Genomic DNA, 18674 nt, shown 5'->3' with positions numbered 1-18674 from the left:
CCAGCTTGTTTAATGGGCTTTAAAATGCTATTTACAAAAATTCGATAGGTTATTTCATTCAAAAGTTATGCGTGAAAGAATCTGCGAAAAAATGAATTTTTCGGATTTTGAAAATTTTGAAACCCTGTAATTTCTGAACTACTTGACCGATTAAGCTCATCTTTGAACTTGGCCTTGGTATTCGTCTAAAAATTAAGTATGTTGAGTTTGGAAAGGATCCATTATGAATTAGAGACGCTATCGTCCGGATAAGCCGTGTTATATCGTGTATATATATATATATATATATATTTTCAAAAGTTGAAATAGAATTTTTTAACAGGAGATTTAATTGGGTACTTCCGGCCAAATTTTGAATTTTCACCGGAAATGTCCAAACTAAGCTTCTGTTAAAAAATTCTATGAAAATCAAATACATCGTCTCACTCCAAAATATCTCAGGAAATGCCCAAACGCAGCCCCTGTTAAAAGCGGAACTCAAAATTCCAATTTTAAAAGGTTCTCCACGGGAGTTACATTTTGGCACACCCTAATATATATATATATTTATAAATATATATATATATCTATATAAATAAAAATAAAATGCCGCATGTATGTCCACGCATCACTTGAGAACGGCTGGACCGATTGAGCTAAATTTTTTTTTGTTATCGTCAGAATTGTTAGGAGAAGGTTTTTATGTAAAAAAAATCTTAAAAAATTTTCCCCCAAAGGGGATTGCGGGAGCGTTAACAATGAATTATTCCGGTTTTTGAACTATAGCTCCTATAGTTCCCAAATTTGGTAGGAATCTTTTGTAAGAGATATAGAAATAATCTATGAACGAATTTTACGATAGCTTGCTCCACAGGGAGTTGCGGGGGTGGATATTGACAATGAAAATTTTTAACTTTCAAATTGTAGATCCTACAGACGTCAAATTTAGGTGGAGTCTTTCATATGTGATGCGGAAATGATCTAAGAGCGGATTTTACAACCCACCCCTAATAAGGATTACGGGGGTGGGTGTTAGAATGTTAAGTTTTCATTTTCAAACTGTAACTTCTACAGACTCCAAATTTAGTAGGAATCTTCGTGTATGATGTTAAGTTCAGCTAAGAGTGGATTTCATCAAATTCTAACCTTAAAAGGGATTGCGGGGGCGTTAGCCATGAAAATTTCTCATTTCCAATCGATAGTTTTTATGGACTCGAAGTTTGATTGGAATCTTTTATTTACAATGTAGACATCATCTCGAATAGGATCTTACGAAATTCTTCCCCCGCATAGGAGTGCGGAAGTGATAATTGTCAAAAAATTCATATTCTTCAAATACAGTTCCTACAGATATAAAATTTAAAGAATCTCAAGAGATACAGGAAATTACAGGGATGGCCTTCAAGGTTAACCGATTTAAATATTTTTCTTAGTCAATGATTAGATTTCAACCAAAAACGAATTTCGTGATAATTCAATTGATATGTAGGTTGTGTCAGAGTGGTGAGTAGAATGTAAGAAATATTTTTGTTCATAAACTAGGACTTTTTGAGACATGAAATTAAGGACATATCTATTAAACTTCAATAACATTTAATAAAAATTTCCTTAGAATAATCGTCTCTTTGGCAGCGGGGAAAAAGTCATTGTAAGGTTTTCAAAACTTAACATGACATGTAGTTATTCAGTCAACGGACTAAGAATTTTTTATACATGTTATTTTTGCTAATCACATAACTAATTAATTGATTTTATGATTGCGGAAATGTAACGGTTGAAAATGAATGCATTTTTCAAACACTTGATTATTAATTTCAAGCCGATTAATAAAATCTATTTATCTATTATCAGTTTGTCAGTGCGTAAGAACTTTTGATTGTTATTGTTTCAAAATACCAAGGAGAAGACAACCTGACTAAGGTCATGCCAGTTAATGAGATGTGGGACGAGCTATCTCATGTTCAAACCGCACTGACGATCATAAATAAATCGCCAGGCCAGTCGTTGAAAATTTACGGAATCAAATCGGAGTTTCCCTATTTCTTGCATGGGAAATTATACGTCCTGTGTTCGTGAATCGGAAAACCATCATCTTTATATATTTACGCACCGCAAAAAAAGATAAAAAATGTAGTCCATCAAAAAGCTTTAAATTGATTAAGTGTATAACTATGTTGCATTGAATGTAAATAAGAATTTTGTATTAAATTTTGACTATACTTTTCACAAATATATGAAGGTGATACGAAGTTCACCGGGTCGTCTAGTATATATATATATATATATATATGTATATTATATATAAACTTTTGAACTAATAGCATTTTCTGAACCAGCTTGACGAACTGAGTCAGAAAATAGCAAAATTTTTCAAAAGTTGCGTCATAAGAACAAATGCAATAGTTAGATTTCTATGAAATCTACTAAAAATTTAAACGGGAACATTTTATTTACATAGTGTTTATTTTCCCTTAAATTCGATGAATTGTGACTTTGCAGTGTTATATATTCAAAATATCTAATGAGCGTATCATCATGAATAATGTTTTTGATTTATAAAAGAAGTTTTAAGTATTGATTTATGATTATGAAGCATTCAAGAATCCGAAATGAAATTAATTTTATAAAAAAAAAAGATCTATTCTGTGCAAATTTGGGATGAAATAATAAAAAAAAAAAAAACATGAATATGTATGTATGAATTTACTTGAATAGTTATAATATTATAATTTAGAATAGTTACTTTATAAATGTACTACGCGTTAAAATTTATAATTTTGGACTACACATTTCGCATTTGCACCAACATTGTGAAGTACGACCCAGATGTTTTGACAATCTTAAAATTTCAAACAAAAACTTGAAATTCAAATTCTAAAAATAAGTACAAATAAATTATAAATATTTTACCGATGTAAAAGTCTCCATTGACATCACAAGAACTTTTCCCGCAGTAAGTTGGCAAGGAGTTTGACTTCTCCTTATTATTATCGTTACCAGCCGTTGGGCTTTTATTGAACAAAGGTACCATTTTCCATTCATCCTTATAATTGATAAAATTTTTCAATTATTCGCTAGTTTACAAACAAAATAATGTAAAAATTTGGACTTACGCGCATTCAGGTATCACCAAACTGCTGCTCAGAAGCTTCTCTGATAAAAAACAGTAGAAAAAAAGATGGAGCAATTGCACGCCTGCAAATGTGCCGTATTTTAGTGATTGCAATACATTTGACGCGCCAGTAGTAAGCTGAAAAAAATTCAATGTTATAATTCATTATTTCAATTAAAAAAAAAAATTGATACATTTTACCTGCATTGCAGTTATGCTCATTACACACATGTTGATAGCTATCACCATTCCGAAACACCAGACGTAAATGGACTCGAGATTTTCCGCGAATCTAGTAAATTTTTATTTTTTGTTCGTTTTAAAATTGTTTTTTACTTTTTTATTCAATTATTTTTTACTTTTTAAAGTAATACATACTCTAATGCTCTTTTATGGCTTTTCATGCAATAAACATAGTGTTCATATGCTATGTCCTTCACCTTTTTAGATCCATTTTGAATTTTAAGATCTTCAATTGGTATATTTTCCAACAGATATCTATGAGAAGTAAATAAAAAAAAAAAACATGATTGAGTTAGCAGAAAAAGCTTTTAGAAAAACAAAAAAAAAGATAATTTAATAGCAATTTTCATCATTTAAACACTCAAAATTTTGAATTTCACAAAAATTATACTAGAAATATATAGAAAAAATTAGGAAAACGGTTGACCCAAAAGGCCATCCCTGCAACTTCCCGCTAACTCCATACCTAAACGCTCAACATTTCACTTATTTTGTTTTTGAGCTCTTCGAGCTTCAAAAATTTTTTTCTTTTGACTCAATAAATTTATTGTTTTCCTTGCTAAAAAATTTTTTTCACTTATAAGTGACTAAATTACCCTGTAATCGAAAATAGCCCCGTAACATGTTGCAACAAAATAACAAACATTGCGTCGCTTGCACAAGTGATGCTAATAATGAAGTTGGTATTAACAGTTTGAAATGAAATTAAATAATAAAAATTTTTTTCAACATCTGGCGTTTCCCAATAGGTCGGAATTGAAAACCTTTTAGGAATAGTTATATTTTTAAATATTTTGAAGTATGTTTGTTCAACTATCGGCTCCGTCATGAACAAAATTGTCACCATATACACGGCAGCTGAAAAGTATCAAAAATTTTATTCATTACCTACAATCATGGTTATCGAATCAAATTTTGACAAACATTACCTACGTAACCAATCGAAAAAATTTTTCCCAAATTAGCGTAGTACTCAAGTATTTTTTTCTCTTCTCCAGAGTAAATTTTCCAATCCTCTTTGATATGTTCCAAAAGACCGAAAATCTAAATTTAAAAAAAAAATACTTTCAAATTAACAATTAGAAAAATTAAAAAAAAAATTGAAAATTAAGCTATTGATATAAAAAAACAAACAGTATCCATTTTGAGGGAAGTAGTGATGTACTTCACTAAGCATGTAAAATCCACTAGCAGCGGTGAAATTGTTTCTATAACTACTTCTTGTTTACTTGAATAATTATCATAATGATTATAGACCAGTATCTAAAAATTAAAATTAAAAATTAATTATAAAAAATTTAACTTTTATCTTGTACAAAATTTATTTTATTAAATTTAACCGACTCGGTGAAACATTGTGTATGACCAGAAGGTAGAAACCACGGAGGTCATCACCACCCTTTGTTTGCGAGTTTGATACGGCCAGCGACCTATCAAGCACAGCAACACCTTCATCCCTTTGTAGTAGTGACCGTTGAAAAAGTCCATTTTATTTTATTATTTAAAAACTTCCTCTTCGAAGTTTTATCACGCAATATTTCAACCCTTATGTCTGATGTCTGCATTTGAAGTCAGCTCAAGGGTGACAGACGTTTAAATTGCTTGTCATCAAAAGAGAATATCAACGACGGACACGTAAGAAAAATTCGCTGAAATTCAACAATTTTTCTTGGAATTACGGTCTTTGTTACAGAGGTCATTTTCCTTGCGCAGTAGTCGGCATATAATAGTGATAGAATTGTCTTCAAAAGTAAGAAGAAAGTATAACAAATATCTTGGAAAAAATATTTTTATTCTTTGGAGAAACTTCTATGGAAAATTTACCTTTTGCTGTTCGGCTGCTTTGGTATTAAAATTAAATAATACTTAAATTTATTTTTTTTTTAAATTGCAAATTTTCACGTCAGTTTTTTTGGCTTAATAATAGGAATAACAATATAAATAATTTTATTAACAATAATTATGACAAAATGTTTATTATAAAATTCAGTATGACAATTGTGTATTAATACTTACATAATATAAAATTTTATGTTATATATAAGATGAATATGTTTTTATGTAAATGTAAAAAAGCATGAAGAGTGATGGATGCGGTAACAATTGTAAAATATTTAAATAACTTAATTTTGGGAATTTGGACAATAAATGAAGATATTAAATTATAAAAATGGCAATTTTTATAATTTAATATCTTTATTTATTCTCCAAATTTCCAAGATTAAGTTATTTAAATATTTTAAATATGGACGAGAACTTAAATATTAATTGTACAATTGTAAAATGTTAGAAAATTTACGTCTGTAAAGTATCTGAGTGATTTTTGAAGCAACAAAATTTATTTGGAATTTTAAAATTGTTGCTTTAATTATAATTATGTTTCTTAAATTCCGAGCAATCATTAATAATGTCGGTTCATGCTGAATTGTATCAAAACAACACAGAAAAAAAAAATCATGTGAATCAAAAAAATAATTTTGAAAAACTTTATCTAAATTTGAGTAGAAAAATTCTTAAATTAAATTTTGCTTGATTCAAAAAATTTTTCTTTTGATTTAGGAATCTTTTTTAGTGTAACTTTACAGACGTTAAAAATTTATAATTACTGCATCGAAAACAAAAGTGTGAGGAATGACATCGAGGACTTACAGACTGCACTGAAGTTTTTTAAATTTAAAACATAAAAATTGCCAGCCGTCAATTGACAGGGAGAAGTGCTTCTCATTATAAAGAGATGAAGTAACTTCCGAGAGCGCATTGAAGTAAGGTACCAAGCGCACTTTGTTCTATAAATTCCATTTCATTCAATTTTTATTTCCTTGATATTCAAATTTATTTTTAAGGAGAAAAAATTTTCAAAATACGAACGTATATTCGCTTATCCGAGCACTTTCGTCGGCCAATCTTTGCGAAGGCCAACTTTCAAAAAATAGGTGGAAAGTTTGGGCGATTGTGAAACTTGCGTACCTAAAAGCTTCATCGGGGCGGTCGAATTTCATTGCGGCCTAAAATGAAAATTAATAATAGTATAAATTGGAAATTAGAATTGGAAAATTGAGCATACTTGGAATCCAGTGAAGCTGATAGTGATCATGTTGATTCCCAATTGAAATAGAAATGATACAGAATTTGCTGATTCAATCAATTGGGTGTATCTGGATTATCAAAATAATTTTTTATCATAATTTATTTATTTATGTGCAATTATGATTAAGTAATTCATTTTTTGAAGTTTTTACTAACTCAAGAGTTTTGCTGTGTTGGATTATACATTTGATCATCCGTTTGTAAGGTTCGTCGATTGAAATATCTAGATTGGCGTTGAAAAATATTGTATCGTGGTCGACTAAACGTTCCAAGCGATTTCTAATGGAAAAAAAAATTTTTTTTTTCAATAAATTATTATTTAATTTTCGCCTACTATTCGTATTAGGAAAAAAATTCTTAATAAATTTCGAAAATATGCTTCAATTTTAATGATTTAATTATAGTAAAGATCTTGAGTAATTTTTAACTTAAAAATGAAGAAATTTGACTTTTTGAGGGTTAAATAATTTTTATAAAAAATTAATAGCAATAATTTGATACTCTTAATTATAATTTACATAGATTGGATACTTTGAAAAAAATTTTGAAAATAATATTTTTATTTTAAGATCAATTTAATTAAAAAATATCACGGAAAAAAATATTTAAAATTTGATTAAAACCTCTAAAAAATATAAAGTTGTAAAAATACCCAAATTTATATCGAAATATTTTTAATAATACCAAAATGAACTATAAAAATTCTTCTTTAAATAAAAAAATTTCTAACACAAAATTTTCTCATTTTCTAAAAGAAATTTTGCTACTTTTTCAACATTAAATATTTTTATTTTCTTGTAATTGATTAGAATCATACCCAATAACTACAAAAATTGCACAGGCGTGTTGTACGTAGACCATAAACATCGTATCAATAGCAACAACAACAGTTATATACGTCATAGTTCCAAAATATGAATGTATAACCAGTGGAAAGTAATATTTCTCTATATCATACAAGTATTCTATATGAAACATCAATGGCCTTGCAGAAGCTATGCTGCTGTTCGAAGGTACTATGCTTTCGGGAATAAATTTGCAAATTATCGGCACCAGTGGCCCTAGCATAAATGGAACCATGGATCCATAAACTGCACCTGAATTACAATTATTTAAAAAAAAAAAAATTTTTCAATAACATTATCAAAGGTTTTGGGTACCTGCATACATAATTGTAGTCTTTTTGCTATCTTTAGCCCAAGAATTCAAAATTTCAAGTTCTTCTTCATCATCGATAGAATTCCAATCGGCTTGTAGTGTTTCCAAAAGTCTTTTCATCTATTATAATTATTTTTATAGCAAAAATTAATTATTTTTAGTATTAAAAAAAAAATAAAATTTTTATAAGTTAGGCGTCCAATTTTTATGAAAAAAAATTTTTTTAATTAATAATTTAATTGATTGAAAAAATTTTAAAGATTTTAGAAGGTTAAACGAACCTTATCGGCGTTGTAATTAAAATTAATAAACTTGACAAGACACATAACACTTATCAGCACCGGAGGTATCGATTCCATAAAAATAGGCGGATCACATAACGCAGCAATCATCCCACCAGTCTTTTAAAAAATTTAATTAACACTTTATTAATTAGAAAAGAAGAAAATAATCGCTGAAAAAAATAAAATACCTGAAAGTATCCTTGAGACGCAAGGAAAAAAACGGCACTTAAAAGCGCGCAAATTTTTGAAGTTCGGTCTTGCTGCGGCCATTGTCCAAGCGATGACAAGAGAAGTCGATTTAAGCGCAAGAAATTGTCCAGTGTATTATTCATGATGATGTGTCGAGGGTGAATATTGTAATGAATGTGTCCTTGTGTTTTTCGAAACTCGCGTGTCAAAAGTAAAGCTTGCATTAGCTGTCCTTATTATTTATTCTCTTGGAAAGTACACAGCGCGTTTGATATTAATATCCCTTAGTGTACATTTTCAACATTATAGCTAATACTAAGAAGATATTTAAATATAAATTTATAACTTTTCATGCTAATTTCATTATTTTGTATTCTCTTTAAATTATTTTCTTCGGGGAATATTGACTTGGGTTTTGTCATTATGCTTCTGCTTTTCTTGAAGTTTAATTTAAATCTAAATTTGGACAATTTACTTCTCTGAAATTTGAAATTATTTTCTTCGACATTCATAGAAAAAAATTAATCTGGAAATAAGTGAGTAGTATTTTTTATTTAAAAATTTTTTTTCATAAATCTAATAATTATTTCTCATATTTTAAAATGATTAAAAAAAATTTTTTTAGGCTAAACATATTTTATTTAAAAACTATAGGATACAAAACCTGAAAACTAGGTAAAAAATTTTTTTATAAATTTTACAGAATCAATTTTGATAAAACATTACTATTTTAAATTTGACCTTCATAATACTGTTATTTTATAAATTTACTGCATTGAACATAAAACCATAAAGTATGAGACTGAAGTACGGACAACTGAGCTGAAGTTCTGCATGTTTAAAATGTAAAAACTCCCGGCGGTCAATTGACAGGGCACAGAACTCCTCAGAATAAATAATTGAAGAAGTTTTCGTGACCTCAAGGAAGTCAGGTACCACTTGGATCTAGTCCTGTGGATAATTATAATTAAAAAAAATTTTTTTCAGCTGTTCTTATTGTACTAAAATAGAGGTTTTTATTTTTTACAAACGTGGTTTCGCTTATTCGAGTACTTTCATCAGCCAATCGTTGAGACGGCCAGCTTAGAAAAAATAGAACCCAGGTTTGGGCGATTGTGAATGTTGCGTATCGAAAAGACTCGTCGGGACGGTCTAATTTTGTTATAGCCTGATAAAATAATAATAAAAAAGTAACATTATATTTATATTTCATATAATCAATTTATAAAATTAAAAAAAATTTTTTCATAAAATTCAATTAATTACTTTTTGACAAAAAATAATTTTTTTCAAAATTTTTAATTATTAATCAATTGGTATAAAAAATAATTTGTAAAAAAAAAATTTAGAGTTTTTACTCGTAATTTTTATTTAAAGCATACAATCAATTTTATTCCTTTAGAAATTTTTTATTATATGAAAAACAAATATATTTTTTAATAAGACTAGAAAATCGAGCGCGCTTCTGTCAGTATGGTTATTATCGACAATTTAATTCATTTTTACAAATTTTATTTATTAATATTTAACCGTTGCCATAGTAACCGTTACTATAGTAACTGTTGCCAAAGTGGTTATCATAGCAACGAAAAGCGACAACAATGAAAACGTCACATTAACTTTTTAATAAAGGATTTAATTAATTTTTTAAACTTTATTTATTAATTAGCTGTTACTCACCCGCTCCGCTGGGTGCTTTATAAAATTGCATTTTTAGATCTAGACTTGAAATTTAATTAGAGCGTTGTCTTAAATTGCACAGATTCCCAATTCTATCGAATTTGCATGTACCTCTTATCCATGTAGTTATTCTAGCTAACATTCATTGTAACTTTCAATGTTCAATCATCATAACATTCCCGTGTCTTTCTTACAAAAATTAATAATAATTGATATGAAAAAAAAAAAATTAGGAAAACGGTTGACCCTGAAGGTCATCCCTGCAACTTCCCGCTAATTCCATACTTAGGCGCTTAAAATTGCACCAATGACGTTTTTGAGCTCTTCGAGCTCAAAAATACAATTTATGGGTTATTTTGAGCGTTCCGAGCTCAAAGAGATTGCTTTCCTATCCTTTAAAGCTCTTCGAGCTCAAAAGTCTGATAGAGATTTGATAAGACACTATTTTTTGAATTTTTAAACCACAATAACTTTTGAATGAATAAACCGATTTTTACGCGGTTAGAAGCATTCGATGCAGTTTTTCAAGCCTCACAAAGAATCTCAAATTTTGAATTGATCGCGCTAGGAATTTTGGAGTTATTCCGAAAAAACACTTTTTTCGGTTTTCTTTCGTTCACGATATCTCTCGAACGAATCAACCGATTTTGACTGGACTGGTGGCGATCGACGTGGTTTTTTGAGGTTAAAAGCTGATTAGTTTTTGGAATTGAACCTTTAAGCCGTTTAAAAGTTATTCCAAAAAAACCACATTTGAAAAAAAATTTTTTTTCAGTTTTTTTAAGATTTCTCAAAATCTATTGATCTGAATCGGTCCAAATAGTTTTCAAAATTTAAGTTTGGTCAAGCTCTTTCGAATGGCACCAACCGCGATGAAATCGGTCAAGCCGTTCAAAAGTTATAAGCGGTTCACATACTTTCACACACACACACACACACACACACACACACACACACACACACACACACACATACATACAGACACCGTGACAACCTCGCGGGGATAGTCAGGGAAGCTTCCTATGACCTTTAAACGTCGAGATCTGATGAAAACTCGATTTTTGCAAAACGGGGTGAAAACAATAACTTCCCGATTTTTGAAAATCTTCGATTTTCTTAGCGAGAAGTTAAAAATTTGTAATGAGCATTGAAAGTTTCAGTTAAAGAAATTGCAGGTCTCATAAGTAAAGAAATCTGCCTAGTATATAAACATAACCAATAGAATTAAAAAATTTATTTTAAACAAATGACAATTCAATAGAATAAATTTAGTTACAATAAAAATTCATTATTTCTAAGTCAAAAAAATATATGTTTCGGATAAGTAATCACCAACTTATCATATAATAAACCCTTTTCCGAAACACGCTGCATCTTATGGTATAAGTATTATTCCGATCGGTTCAGTAGTTTTCGCAGTATAACCGAACAAAAAAACCGGCTCTCCATTTACTAGTATAGATATTTAACCGTTGCCATGATAACCGTTGCCATAGTAACCGTTGCTATGGTAACCGTTGCCAAAGTGGTTACCATAGCAACGAAAAGTGACAACAATAAAAACGTCACATCAACTTTTTAATAAAGGATTAAAAAAATTAATTTTGAATTTAAATGAAAAATAAAATATCATTTTTTAAAAATTCAACAGAATTATAAATAAAATTTTTATAATTTTACAAAAAATAATTATTAAAAAAATATGAAACTTACTTGAAAGCCAGTAAAACTGATAGTAATCATATTAAACCCCAATTGAAAGAAGAAAGAAAAGGACATCGCCGATTCAATCATATTAGCATAGCTAATAAAAACAATTAATATCTTATACACTAATTTTCTCTACTATTAATTAAATTATTAATTAAAAAATTTAAATTAACTAACTCAAGAGCCTTACTGTGCTCAATAATACACTTGACCATATTCTGATAAGGTTTGTCATTGGAAATCCGCGGATTTATGTCGATATTAATTACATCATTGTCCACCAGATGTTCCAACCGATTTCTGTCAAAATTAAAAAAAACCATCAGAAATTTTCCTAACTTGCAAAAAAAAATTGTATGAATAATTTTGGTACCCAACAATCACAAATATCGCGCAGGCATGCTGAACATAGACCATGAACATGGTATCGACTGCAATTACCACAGTGATGTAAGTCATGGTACCGAAGTATGAATGAACCACCAGCGGGATATAATATTTATCCATGTCGTACAAGTACTCAATATGGAACATCACCGGCTTTGCATTGGCGATGCTGCTGTTTGAGGAGATCAAGCTTTCCGGCAGGAGTTTGCAGAAAACTGGGACCAGAGGTCCTAGCATGAATGGAACCATTGATCCGTAGACCGCGGCTGAGTAATAATTCAAATCAAAGTTTATTTTATTATGAATTTATTGATAATAAATTTTTTTTAGACGTACTTGCGTACATGATGGAATTTTTCCTACTGTCCTTGGCCCAAGAAGTCAAAATTTTTATTTCTTCCTCGTCCTTTATAGTATTCCAGTCGGCTTGGATGCTCTCGAGAAGTGATCTCATCTGTCATTAATTTTTAGACATCTATAAAGCTGGCATTGACTCATCCAGCAGTGAATATCAGTATCTCGATCATTATTAAAGCGACAAAATTTATTTTTGATCATTATTAAAGCAACAAAATTTATTTTTGATCATTGTTAAAGCAACAAAATTTATTTTTGATCATTGTTAAAGCAACAAAATTTATTTTTGATCATTATTAAAGCCATAAAATTTATTTTTGATCATTATTAAACCAACAAAATTTAGTTTCAATCAATATTAAAGCAATAAAATTTATTTTTGGTGATAAATTTGCTGCTTTTTTGGTGCTAATTAGTTGCTCTAATTAGAATTTTATTACTTAATTAAATTCCGAGTCATTATTGATAATATTGGTCAATGCTGGATTGTTTCAATGCTAACTTTATAGATGTAACTTTATGGTAATTTAAAAAAATTAATTTTTAAAATATCATTAATTGTAAAAAATGATTGTTTTTTAAACCTTGTCAGCATTGTAGTTGAAATTGATAAATTTGAAAACGCATACGATGCTTATCAACACAGGCGGTATTGATTCCAGAAATATTGGCTTGTCACACCAAGCAGCTATCATTCCACCTACCTTTTTTCAAAAATTAAAAAATTAAAAATTTTTTTTTATTTTAATTAAGTTCAAAAAAATTTTTAAACCAAAATTTTGCTCCGTAGAATTTTTTTAAAAGTCTCTTGTTCACGATTTTTTATTTTTGAAACAAATTTTTGATCTAATTACTTTGTAAAAAATAAGTTTCAAAATAGTTTAAAATACCTGAAAGTATCCTTGAGTAATAAGGAAGAAAATCGCGCTTGTAAGTGTACACAATTTAGAAACTCGATCTTGCTGCGGCCATTGTCCGAGGGATGACAAAAGGAGTCGATTGACACGTAACAGACTGTCTAGGGTATTGTCCATTGTGATGACTTCGGGGTAAGTGTCCCGGTGTTTAAAAGCTTGCGTGTCGAAACTGAATGCACTATAACTGCTCCTAATTATTTATTCTCTCAGAAAGTTTATACAGTTTGATATTAACACACGCAATCATCTTTTCTTGTGACATTATACTGAGAAGTCACTTTTCGATTATAAATTTATAATTTTTCAGGCGAAGTTTGTTATTTGTTATTCTGTGTTTAGTTTCGATGTTGGACTGAGAAAAAGTGATACTTTATTGTCATTATACTTTGAATTTTCTTCAGACTTTTACTAAAATTAGATTTCAGCTGTTGAACAACTCAATAAAATTGATAAAAATTACTTTATTGAAGCTTACTTCTATCTAAATACAGTTTTTAGTGCGTGTACATTCTAAAATAAATTTTTTTTGTGAAATTATTAGTTCAGTTTTTAATAAATTTTTCTTCATAAAATTTTTTTATTTTTATTAAAATTTTCTTGAAAAAAAATTTACTAAAAAATAAGGTTTTTTTTTAGAAGATTTTTACCAGAAAAATTAATTAAATTATTTAATTATTAAAATAAAAATAAAAATCTTCAATTTGTGCTTATAACAAAATGCAGTTTTAATTCCACAATATTTTTTTAAAAATTACATTTTTTAACTCCTACATATTATATTAATAAAAAAAAAATATTAATAAACCTAATTTATGAACACTCAAAATATTCAACTAATTAAAAATATATTAATATTCAATTTCAGCTTTAAACATGACTTAACATTAAAAATATCAGCAACCCAAATATTTTTATTAAATTACTAATCATTGCGTGGAAAGAAGGATCATCATATACGAAACAGATGTTTTAACGACCTGAAAAGCGTAATCCCATCAAATTACTACTAAAAAAAAACTTGTATCACATTACATACTGCGCTGAAATTTTGCATGTTCAAAAGGTAAAATTTTCCGGCCGTCAATTGACAAGGAACTGCACTTCTCACGATAAATAATTGAAGCAACTGTCGTGTTTTACTCGAAGTCAAGTACCAAGCAGCTCTTGTCCTCAAAAAAAATTATCAGATTAATTTTAATTGTAAATTTTGATTTTTAGGAAGTAAATTTGATTTACGTAGCCAAACATGCCCTGACACTTTCATCCGCTAATCTTTATGACGGCCAATTAATTTTGATACAACCTGGTAAAAAATTTTTTTTTCTTAATTATAATAATTGCTAATAAAAATGATTAGCAATTAAAAAAAAAAATTGACTTGATATCCAGTAAAGCTGATAGTGATCATATTCATTCCCAATTGGAGAAAAAATGAGATCGTGTTTGCTGATTCGATCGTTTGTGAGAATCTGAATAAAAAAATATCAGCAATTACAAAAAAAATTACAGACAAAAATAATATTTTTTTTTTTAAGTATAATAAGAAGTAAATTAACTAACTCAAGAGTCTTACTGTGCTCAATGATACACCTGACCATCTGTTGGTAAGGTTTGTCATTCAGTATGTGAGACTTGAAGTCAATAGCAATGTTGTCGTCGTCCGACAGATGGCTTACTCGATGTCAGTGTGGAAAACTATATTTATTATTTTTTTTGCCTTCCGGGCGGAAAATGGTAACTTTCGTCTCGCTGCGCTACCCGTGCAAAAAAAAATCTGATTCAAAATGAATTTAAGATTGAAATTCATATTTTGACACAAATATGAATTAGTTTTACGATCAATCCAAATTTGAAATTTATTTGTAGATAGAAATTAGCACGGCTGTACACTGAAAAAAAATTTTTTTTCTACCTAGAATACTAAATTTTTTACTCGAGTTTTCTTGATTTAAAAAAACTGGTATTCTTAACCTTAAAATACCACATTTTATTATAAGGCTAGTTTTTTGACAGTGAGAAAACTGTATTCTTATAGTTAAAAAACTTTCGTATTTTAATCATAAGAATACCGATTTTTTATCCATAAGGAAACATTTCCTTGGTAGAAAAAAACTTTTTTTTCAGTGTAGAACTTTCGATTCTGCTTCAGAATTTTAATAAAGACTTAAAAATATTTTATACATTAAATTTATCCTTAATATTCTTAAATCTTTATTAGAATTCCGAAGCAGGATCAAAAGTTCAACACACTGATAGAAGGATTTGTTTATATTTAAAAAGATTTGTTAATATTCAACAAATCATTTATTAGAAGCCATTTGTTAGTCCTTAACAAATATTTCTTAGTATTTAAAAAAATTTATTAATATTTAATAAATGAATATCAGATTTATTAAATACAAACAAATCATTTTAAATACTAAGAAATATTTGTTTAATACTAAAAAGTGGTATCTAATAAATGATTTGTTAACTATTAACAAATATTATTTAATACAAATAAATCTTTCTATCAGTGCAGGCATGTTAATTTCTAACTACAAATTAATATAAAATTTGGATTGATCTCAAAACTAATTCATATTTGTGTCAAAATATGAATTCCAATCTTAAATTCATTATGAATCAGAATTTTTTTTGCACGGGTAAATAAAGTTGCCGCTTTCCGCCTTCGTCGGATTAAAAAATAGTATACAGCCTTTGGAAAGTGAAAAAGAAAACCTCAGATCACGTTTGTCGACCTCGGCTCTGCCTCCGGCCAACGATTACATGTGATCTGAGACATTTCTTACTTTACTTTCCTAAGTGTGTAATATACTATTGTATCATGTGTATTTTGGTTGATTTTTCATCCATACCCGATAATGTGGAACATTGCGCACGCGTGCTGTACATAAACCAAAAACATCGAGTCTATGCCAGCAGCTACGGTGATATAGGCCAGTGTACCGAAGATCGAGTGAAAAACTATTAAATGATAGTATTTATCTATGTTGAGGAAATAATTTACGCGGAAAATCAATGGTCTTATCAATGCGATGCTGTTGTTTGGAGATATCAATTCTTCGGGAAAAAGTCTGATTATCATTGGCACTATTGGGCTCAGCATAAAGGGGACCATCGATCCACAAACTGCACCTGGAAATAATTTTTTAATTTTATGTTAGCTTGAAATGTTGCGGAATACTTTAATAGAGTATTGAAATTTTGAGTGTGAAAAAAAAATTTGATTTGATAAATCAAAATTGTCAATTTGATTTTTTTTGGATTGAAAATACAATAATTAAAATTTTTTTAATTTGTGAAGTAATTTTCAAACTTGTTTTGTTCTTGTTGAAAAAAAATAGTCGAATTTTTTAGCAAAAAGCACCAAAGTTCAAATTTTGAATTTTGAATTGTAAAAAATTATTAAAAATTAAGCGCGTTGGTATTTAAACAGCAGTGACATCATTAAGGTAGTTCTTTCCCAACCTATAGTTTATGCTACTGCTGTCTTTGTCACTCGCTAGTGTCACCTCTCTTACGGGCTATTGCTCACTTACTTCCACGCATGACTTTATTTGTTTACTTTACTAGTTTATCAATGATTTCTAAAAAACTATGTGGTAGGGAATTCCAGAATTTTGTAGGGTAATTATACATGTATTAATCTAAGTAATATTAGTTTTTCGTGAAATTCTTAAAATTTCTTCAATACAAAAATAATAAAACTTTGCGGTTTTCTCTCTTTTTTCCCATACCGCTGTGTAAAAATGTCATTTTCAATTGCAATTATCTTCCTTCGGTTAGACGTGGTAAATCGTCTCTAAATTTTAACAGCGTGTGTATTATGTATTTAAATACTTCTATACGGAGTTTGGGATATTTCTTGAATTTTTGATTTTTGGGCCCAACTGCCTTAAATTAAATTTAAAAAAAATTATTTGAAAAACTGAAGCGACTTCACTAAATTAATAATTAGAAAAAAATTTTTTTAATAAAAAAAAATGCACACTGAAATAATAAACACTATATTTTCTGCTTCTTGTCGCCCAAAAATGTAAAATTCTTTTTTCTTCTGGATCATTAATTGTCTTCCAATCATAATCCATAGTATTAAGAAGCTTCTTCATCTGGTGATAAAAAATAATTTTATTATAATTATTGCACAACACTATAATACTTGATAATTGTAATTATCAGATGAACCTTGTCAGCATTGATAATAAAATTAGTGAATTTAATAAGACACACAAAGCTCACTAAAACTGGTGGTATCGATTCCAAAAATACTGGCATGTCACACGTAGCAGCAATCATCCCTCCGGTCTAAAAAATTATTTTTTTAATTTTAAATTCCTGAATAAAAATACTAACAATCCGAAAAAATTTATAAAATACCTGAAAGAGAACTTGAGTATAAAGAAAAAAAACAGCGCTTATGAAGCTGCGTATTTTGTTAAGTTCACTTTGGTGCGGCCACTGCCATATTAAAGCAAATTTTAAGGGAGTTGGGAAAGAACGGATAGGGGAAAGGGGGGACCTACTCAGTGGGAATTTTTTCGTAATTGAAAAAATAATCAGACAGCCCAGACTGGGAATCGAACCCAGATCTCTCGGTTACGCGCCAAGGGCTCTCACCTTTCCAACCGCTCCAGAAGAAATATATTTATACCCAAAAGACTGTGCAATGTACTGTCGATTGCGGTAACTGAGCGTTGAATGTGCTCCTTGTTCGATGGTGTACGCAGACTAGCTTCTTTAAAACTTACCTTCGTTATAAATTCTGTCAGATCGAGTTATTGTTTTTTGATTTGTAACAAGCTGTTCTTGGAAACTGTTGTACATTGTTACTTCAAATCGTACATTGTAACTTCAAAGCGAATTTTTAATAAGTCTTGTTAAGTGTTAAATATTTAATTTTCTTTTGAAAAAGGATATAGCGGGATATTTATGGAAAATTGTACTCCCGTGGCTTTTTCGATTTGGACTTTAGAGATCGTTTTGGTAGCAAGTCAAAATAATTCAGTTAACATTGCAAGCCGTTTTTGAGTTACACTAAGAAAAAAAAAGTGCTACTCTTGAGAAAATTTTCTTGTCATAAGAATATATATTCTTGATAATTTTTAAGAATATATTTTCTTGTCTCAAGAATTTATTTATTTATTTTTTTACATAAAAACCCAACAGCAATGGCCAATAACAGGGTCACTAGAGTATGAATTTATAAATTTAACGTCCTTTTACAATATCTTATTACATATTTGTAAAATATAAAAACGGAAGTAAAAAACAATAATACTCTAATGTACTTAAAAAATACTTAACTGAAAGAAAACAAAAAAAGAAAAAATAATAGAAAAAAAACGTATTGTTAGAATACTGAAAAAAAATATGCTTTTAAACATCTGTTAAGATTTGAAACTTGGCCAACATAGATTAGATTAGCAATGTTGCATTGATCGATCGAATTTTTTATTTAATTATTTTTTATTTAATTCAAGTGAACCTATTCGTTTGTTAATTTATCAAAATTAATGCCAATATTTTATTATTATTATAGATATTGAAATTCTTTTGTCAAAAAACTAA

At 28.8% G+C, this 18674-nt stretch overlaps 1 protein-coding gene and 1 long non-coding RNA gene across 2 annotated transcripts; one reads left to right on the top strand and one right to left on the bottom strand.

Annotated features, from left to right (window-relative positions):
- Window positions 1–2650: 2650 nt before the first annotated feature.
- Window positions 2651–17561, bottom strand: LOC123275270. The gene is made up of 24 exons (XM_044743282.1): window positions 17484–17561; window positions 17292–17411; window positions 17098–17215; window positions 15962–16241; window positions 14664–14786; window positions 14482–14572; window positions 14385–14406; window positions 13077–13300; window positions 7861–7980; window positions 7582–7699; window positions 7239–7518; window positions 6578–6700; window positions 6399–6489; window positions 6203–6339; window positions 5941–6120; window positions 4701–4791; window positions 4469–4597; window positions 4264–4378; window positions 3931–4192; window positions 3470–3589; window positions 3293–3383; window positions 3093–3229; window positions 2890–3022; window positions 2651–2818 (listed from the first exon to the last, which is right to left on the bottom strand). Exons 2-24 carry the CDS (start codon window positions 17400–17402, stop codon window positions 2762–2764), a joined length of 3153 nt encoding a protein of 1050 aa, XP_044599217.1. The 5' UTR covers window positions 17403–17411; window positions 17484–17561; the 3' UTR covers window positions 2651–2761.
- Window positions 8556–9237, top strand: LOC123274951. Its single transcript, XR_006511597.1, has 4 exons — window positions 8556–8588; window positions 8678–8727; window positions 8848–8984; window positions 9040–9237. It is a non-coding gene; the product is annotated as an uncharacterized LOC123274951 (long non-coding RNA).
- Window positions 17562–18674: the final 1113 nt, after the last annotated feature.

Source organism: Cotesia glomerata, linkage group LG1, assembly GCF_020080835.1.
Source record: "Cotesia glomerata isolate CgM1 linkage group LG1, MPM_Cglom_v2.3, whole genome shotgun sequence".
Classification (NCBI taxonomy): Eukaryota; Metazoa; Arthropoda; class Insecta; order Hymenoptera; family Braconidae; genus Cotesia; species Cotesia glomerata.
The sequence above is the reverse complement of the archived record's forward strand: the minus strand, read 5'-3'. Positions and strand labels throughout refer to the sequence as shown.

What these genes read in the sequence shown, in the direction of transcription:
- LOC123275270 (XM_044743282.1), bottom strand. Translation starts at nt 17,402, where the DNA reads ATGATTGCTGCTACGTGTGACATGCCAGTATTTTTGGAATCGATACCA. An exon ending in TGTATCAAAATTAATTGGCC is followed by an intron (nt 13,301 to 14,384) that starts GTCATAAAGATT and finishes TGAGAGAATAAA; the next exon opens with TAATTAGGAGCAGTTATAGT. An exon ending in CAATGGAGACTTTTACATCG is followed by an intron (nt 2,819 to 2,889) that starts GTAAAATATTTA and finishes TGAAATTTTAAG; the next exon opens with ATTGTCAAAACATCTGGGTC.